The sequence below is a fragment of the Vigna angularis genome, chromosome 4 (genome assembly GCF_016808095.1).
Source record: "Vigna angularis cultivar LongXiaoDou No.4 chromosome 4, ASM1680809v1, whole genome shotgun sequence".
NCBI classification, from domain to species: Eukaryota; Viridiplantae; Streptophyta; class Magnoliopsida; order Fabales; family Fabaceae; genus Vigna; species Vigna angularis.
Window position 1 is genome coordinate 33,840,857 of NC_068973.1, and position 6,686 is coordinate 33,847,542.

General features: G+C 36.9%; 1 protein-coding gene across 1 annotated transcript; it reads left to right on the forward strand.

Annotated features, from left to right (window-relative positions):
• The first annotated feature begins 1,872 nt into the window (after positions 1-1,872).
• Positions 1,873-5,289, forward strand: LOC108331880 (receptor-like protein kinase 7). Its single transcript, XM_017566871.2, has 2 exons — positions 1,873-4,486; positions 4,580-5,289. The coding sequence occupies exons 1-2, from the start codon at positions 1,924-1,926 to the stop codon at positions 4,960-4,962; spliced, it is 2,946 nt and encodes a 981-aa protein (XP_017422360.1). The 5' UTR covers positions 1,873-1,923; the 3' UTR covers positions 4,963-5,289.
• The last annotated feature ends 1,397 nt before the right edge of the window (positions 5,290-6,686 follow it).

Here is a 6,686-nt window from a genome sequence, read left to right on the forward strand (position 1 = left end):
GAAAATTCGATCCTTGATAACCAAATTCTTAATGGTAGATGAATAAGTTTAAGAACTAAAACTAATATATATTATATTTTTAAAATAGATATATTTTGAGAAAAAAAAATAATTCAAATTACTATTTGAGTACTCACCTTTTTTAATGAATAGATTAAGTTTAAATAAAATATAAATCTAATTAAAAATTAATGTAATTAAAAATTTAATTTTGTTATGTGTGTTTTCAGTCACTACTCTATCTAATTAAAATTAATGTAATTAAAGTTCATTTTGTTAACTGTAATATTTATTCACTTTGTTAATAAATGAGGTTTCAATTAAAATAAAACGCAAATCCAATTAAAATTTAAAATTGTTTTCTATTATACCCTTCATTTTGTGAGTTTTATTCAATATAAAACTTAATTAAGATATATATATATATATATATATATATATATATATATATATATATATATATATACTGTTAGATTTTCTAAGTTAAACAAGATTTATGATGTTGGTGTTACAGGATTCGGATAGCATAAAAAGTATAAAGTTTCTTTTGGTTTTTAAATAATTAATATAATAAATGAAACTAATTAGATCAGAGTGCCTTTATCCTAATCAAATTCAAATTACTCGCGAAACGTATTGAAACTATGAAAAATTTCTTAAAATTTAAACTAATCTAAACTCTATAATTTATGAACGTGGATACATTGTAATTATTACATAAATAGTGGTAAAAGTGTATACATTTTTCATTAGCAAAAGTAAAAATTATTCGATAACAAATTGATTAGCTTTTAATTTTTCTGCTCTAAGTTACTAGTTTTTCTTACACTTTATCTCGATGAAAAGATAACTTTTCTTCTGTTCTCATATCAATTATTTATATTTGTTTTCTGTATTGATGTTAATAACTAGGTGATGTATCGTATAGGATTGACTTAGTGTCGAACAAAATGTTCAATCAACAAAGTCTTAAAGGAATTGAGTAAAAGAGACATACACTTGGAATTATAAAGGATAGACGTTAAAGCGGTAACGACGATTATTAATGAGTAGTTAATAGAGTTATTAATGAGCAATTATCACGTTTGATTGTCTTGTCTTATTTTAGTTTATAAATAAGTGTTCAGTTTAAAGGTAAAAAATATTTTTAAAGAATCAAAACATGCGCAATAACTCTCTTGAGAAATATATCTCACTTGAACGTCGAAGTGATTGTTGTAAGACCACCAAGTTTGAATGTCTGGCTATGAAAGTGTACTGATTAAGAGACACACAATTAGAATTTGGACAACAAGAACCCTCGAACCCGTAAGCAGAAACAATAATTATTACATAAATAGTCATAGTAAAAATAAAAATTATTCAATAACAATATGACAAAGTGATTAATTTTTAATCTTTCTGCTGAAGTGACTTGTTTTACTTACACTTTGTCTCGAGAGGAAGGTAACTTTTCTTGTGTTCTAATCTCAATTAATTGTATCTGTTTTCTGTATTGATGGTAATAACTAGGTTGTGTTTTTTTATCCAATTATTGCGTTGATGCCAATCGTCCAAGTCAATGGTTGTACATACATTGAGACTGGCTGCTTTCAGTTTCATCCCAACATCCGTCCACGACTCTTCCACACGCTGGTACGAGAGAAGTAGTAAGTGCTTTAGGAAAAGTAGCATCAAGAAAATACGCGGTAAAAACAATAAAAAACAAGAACGAGAGGAGAAACGACCGTTGTAACAGGAATACGAAATACACAACCTCGTAGTAAACTAAGCCATGTTCCAACGACGCCGTTTGCTTAATTGCTTTACCGTGACTTCATGGATAGACACACCAATGAGCGCCTTCTTTTTATTCAATTTGAGTACTTAACCCGTTTTAGTTGAAATTGAAAGTCGGAGACTCATCTTTCACACTTTCCAAACATGTCCGCCGCCTTTCGCCTCCTGCTTCTTCTCTCACTCTTCTCTCTACTCACCGCCCAACAGCACGACCAGCGTCAAATCCTTCTCAACCTAAAATCCTCTCTCAAGAGTTCAAATTTTTCAAAACTCTTTGACTCATGGAATGACACCAACTCCGTTTGCAGTTTCAACGGAGTAATTTGCAACACCCTCCGTTCGGTCACCGAAATCAACCTCTCCAACCAAAATCTGACTGGGGTTCTTCCCTTTGACTCTCTCTGCAACCTTCCATCGCTCCAGAAACTCGCGTTCGGCTACAACGGCTTGTATGGCAATGTTTCAGAGGACATTAGAAAATGCGTCACCTTGCGCTACTTGGATTTGGGAAACAACCTTTTCTCTGGTCCCTTCCCCGACATATCTCCTCTTAATCAGTTGGAGTATTTGTTTTTAAACAAAAGTGGATTTTCGGGCACTTTTCCGTGGCAGTCGCTGTTAAACATGACGGGTCTGTTGCAGTTAAGTGTCGGAGATAACCCTTTCGATTTCACGCCGTTTCCAAAAGAGGTTGTGAGTCTCAAGAAGCTGAATTGGCTCTACCTGTCCAACTGCACCCTCGGAGGGAAACTTCCGGTGGGACTTGGCAACCTCACCGAGCTCACGGAATTGGAATTCTCCGACAATTTCATCACCGGCGAATTTCCCGCGGAGATTGTGAACCTTCGGAAACTCTGGCAGCTTGTGTTTTTCAACAATTCCTTCACGGGGAAGATTCCAACCGGGTTGAGAAACCTCAAGGGGCTTAAGAATTTGGACGGCTCCATGAATAGACTCGAAGGGGATCTTTCTGAATTGAAGTACTTGACCAATCTGGTTTCGCTTCAATTTTTTGAGAACAATTTGTCAGGGGAGATTCCTGATGAAATTGGCGAATTCAAAGGCCTCAAGTCCCTGTCTCTGTACAGGAACAAATTGACAGGTCCTATTCCTCAGAAGGTTGGTTCCTGGGCTGAGTTTGATTTCATCGATGTGTCGGAGAATTTTTTGTCGGGGACTATTCCGCCGGAAATGTGTAAAAAGGGGAAGATGACCGCACTGCTCGTGCTTCAGAACAATCTCTCCGGCGAGATTCCGGCCACCTATGGAGACTGTTGGAGTATGAAGCGATTCAGAGTCAGCAATAACTCGCTCTCGGGTACCGTGCCACCGGCGATTTGGGGATTGCCCAACGCCGAAATAATCGATATTGAACTGAATCAGTTCGAAGGTTCGGTTGCTTCGGATATCAGAAACGCCAAAACATTAGGTTCAATATTAGCTAGGCAAAATCGGTTGTCCGGTGAAATACCCGATGAAATCTCCAAAGCAACGTCGTTGGTGACTTTGGACCTGAGCGAGAATCAGATTTCGGGGAAGATTCCAGAAGGAATCGGGGAGCTTAAAGAACTAGGTAGTCTTCATTTGCAGAACAATAGGTTATCAGGTTCGATACCGGAATCTCTCGGTTCCTGCAAATCCCTCAACGACATTGACCTATCGAGGAATTTACTCTCTGGAGAAATCCCCACCTCGTTGGGTTCTTTCCCCGCGCTGAATTCTCTGAATCTTTCAGACAACGATCTCTCTGGTGAAATTCCTGGGGGTTTGGCGTTCCTCAGGTTAAGCCTCTTTGATCTATCGTACAACCGATTAACGGGTAAAATTCCTCAGGCTCTAACCCTCGAAGCTTACAACGGAAGCCTCTCCGGAAACCCCGGTTTGTGCAGCATCGACGCCATCAACTCCTTTCCTCGTTGCTCTTCTTCCTCTGGCATTTCGAAGGACATGCGTGATCTCGTAATTTGCTTCGCGATAGCGTCGATATTATTGCTTTCGTGTTTGGGCGTTTACTTGCAGCTGAAGAGGAGGAAGGAAGAGGGAGAAAGATTCGGAGAACGTTCCTTGAAGGAAGAATCCTGGGACGTGAAATCGTTCCACGTGTTAAGTTTCTCGGAGGGGGAGATTCTAGATTCCATCAAGCAGGAGAATCTGATAGGAAAGGGAGGTTCAGGGAACGTGTACAGAGTCACGCTTTCCAACGGAAAAGAGCTGGCGGTGAAACATATTTGGAACACCGATGTACCCGCGCGGAAAAAGTCGTGGAGCAGCACTCCCATGCTTGGGAATAAGCAGGGTGGGAGGTCTAAGGAGTTCGATGCAGAGGTTCAGGCTTTGAGCTCCATAAGGCACGTGAATGTGGTGAAGCTTTATTGCAGCATAACGAGTGAAGATTCGAGCTTGTTGGTGTACGAGTATTTACCCAATGGAAGCTTGTGGGATCGGCTTCACACAAGTAGAAAGATGGAGCTTGATTGGGAAACGAGGTACGAAATCGCTGTTGGGGCAGCCAAAGGATTGGAGTATTTGCATCACGGATGCGAACGGCCCGTGATTCACAGAGATGTCAAATCTAGTAACATCTTGTTGGATGAGTTTCTAAAACCTAGAATTGCGGATTTTGGGCTTGCCAAGGTTATTCAGGCCAACGTTGGAAAGGATTCTTCCTCTCGTGTCATCGCCGGAACCCACGGTTACATTGCTCCAGGTAAATCATTTCGGATACTAATTATTTGAGTGTCATTAATTAATTATTATTACCGTGTTTATTAATGTCTTGATGTTGTTGGAATTGGTGCAGAATATGGTTATACATACAAAGTGAATGAGAAGAGTGACGTGTACAGTTTTGGAGTGGTGCTGATGGAGCTGGTAACTGGAAAAAGGCCAAATGAAGCAGAATTTGGGGAGAATAAGGACTTGGTGAGTTGGGTCCATAACATGGCACGAAGCAAAGAGGGTCTTAGGAGTGCTGTGGATTCGAGGATTCCAGAAATGTATAAAGAGGAAGCATGCAAGGTTTTGAGAACCGCGGTTCTGTGCACGGGAACTCTTCCGGCTTTAAGACCCACCATGAGAGCTGTGGTTCAAAAACTTGAGGATGCTGAGCCTTGTAAACTGGTTGGGATTGTTATCAGCAAAGACGGTGGTGAAAAGAAAATAGGAGTGAATGAGAAGAAATAATGTATTCATTCTGCATGGTCTGTTACAGCAGGCTGAAGATTATGTATGATGATGAAGGGGAACCAAGCAACCAGCTTGAAAGGTTAGCTGTAAATTTTGCATGAAAAAAAGAACACTGTATTTTGAAGTGGAAGACTAGTGTAGTAAAGGGTCTCCATCTAGCACTGTTTCCCCCAATAAAGAAAATGAAGAAGCAAACTTCTTCTTCCTTAATTACTGATTGATGGAACTGTTAGTTTCAAATAATTGGTTATGTCCGATCCCGTGTATCATAAATATTAAAATATCCCTATCATTTATAAGATGATTGCTGTGACAAGTTCACATTCCTTGGGTATTAGATTTTAGAATAGGCCTAAATAAAACGAAAACTGAACAATAAAAGATGATTGTGAGATGTCAGAAGGCTAATTGAATGGCTAATTTGCTTGCTTGAAGGTGGCTGATAACTAATCCCTGATTCAGAAAACAGTAGTGTATGTTCATGCATCTGATAATGGATGATGAATGTTGTATAAGTTGTCGCTGTCTGCTGACCTTTTATCCAGTAAGATACATCAAATCTAAATAAACCCATTTTGCTTTCATTCATTCACAATCTACCTGTACTGCGTGAATTTTAGATGTGGCCAGTATATTAAATGTATTCTTTTCATTAATGGTAGAGTAGTAAACTCTTTAATGTATTCTTCTCATAAATTAAATAATAGAAAGTGAGAGAATAAAAAAAAGAAAAAATAATTGAAAATTAAACTTGCTTATGTACGTAAAAAGTATTGAAAATTAGTGGAAAGAGATAATTTTATTTATAATTTATTACTCTGTTGTTATTAAAAATAAAAAAATAAAAATTAAATATCGACTATTCAATCAACGTATGAATTTAATTAATGTCGGTAAACTCGTGTCGGCTCTCATCTTTTCCTGGCTCAAATAAAAAAAATAAAAAATAAAGATATAGCAAATACTTTCAAAATACTAGCTAGAGAAAAAAAAATTCAATAAAAACTATAATTAGCGTACTCATCTCAATACTTTCGAAGACGTTTTAATATGTTATAAAAAACATATATTTGTGTCTTAATTAGTATTTTTACGACTGAAATTAATTAGAACATAAATACTTATTAGTCCACCAAATTCTCGTTTTATAAAATTATGAGTTTAAATCGTTGTGTTTCTATTAAAGAAGGCTAATTAATTCAGAAAATTATGACATTTTTTTTATGGTCTATGTAACATTCCAAAATATAGTCTAAAACTATATAATAGAATAATCACATATAATAATATTACAGCTCAGTCTTACATTAAAAGAGAAGTACGTTTGTGGCCGAACGGTCTTACAGAAAGAACTAAAAACTTAAACTGTACAAGATAAGCAATTCTGACCGAACGGTTTACAAAAGCCCATACCGAACGGTCATACAAAAGCAAAGGGAAAAGGTGATCGAGAGATCACCTCACTATCAGACTACACTACTGACTGAACGGTTCTACTGTTCGGTCTTAACTTCTACTTCTACTAAGTTTTCTTCTTCCAGCGCCTCTTCCAGCAGCTCGTCTCCTTCTGCTCATATCCACATGGATGATCATTGCAATAGAAATACAGACGAACGTACAAAACAGACAAGACAGGAAACATAGGGTAAGCTTATGTAATTCAATTCATGTATAAATATATATATATATATATATATATATATATATATATATATATATAT

Coding starts and splice junctions, on each gene's coding strand:
- LOC108331880 (XM_017566871.2), top strand. CDS start 1,924: ATGTCCGCCGCCTTTCGCCTCCTGCTTCTTCTCTCACTCTTCTCTCTA. Junction 4,487..4,579: donor CCACGGTTACATTGCTCCAG/GTAAATCATTTC, acceptor GAATTGGTGCAG/AATATGGTTATACATACAAA.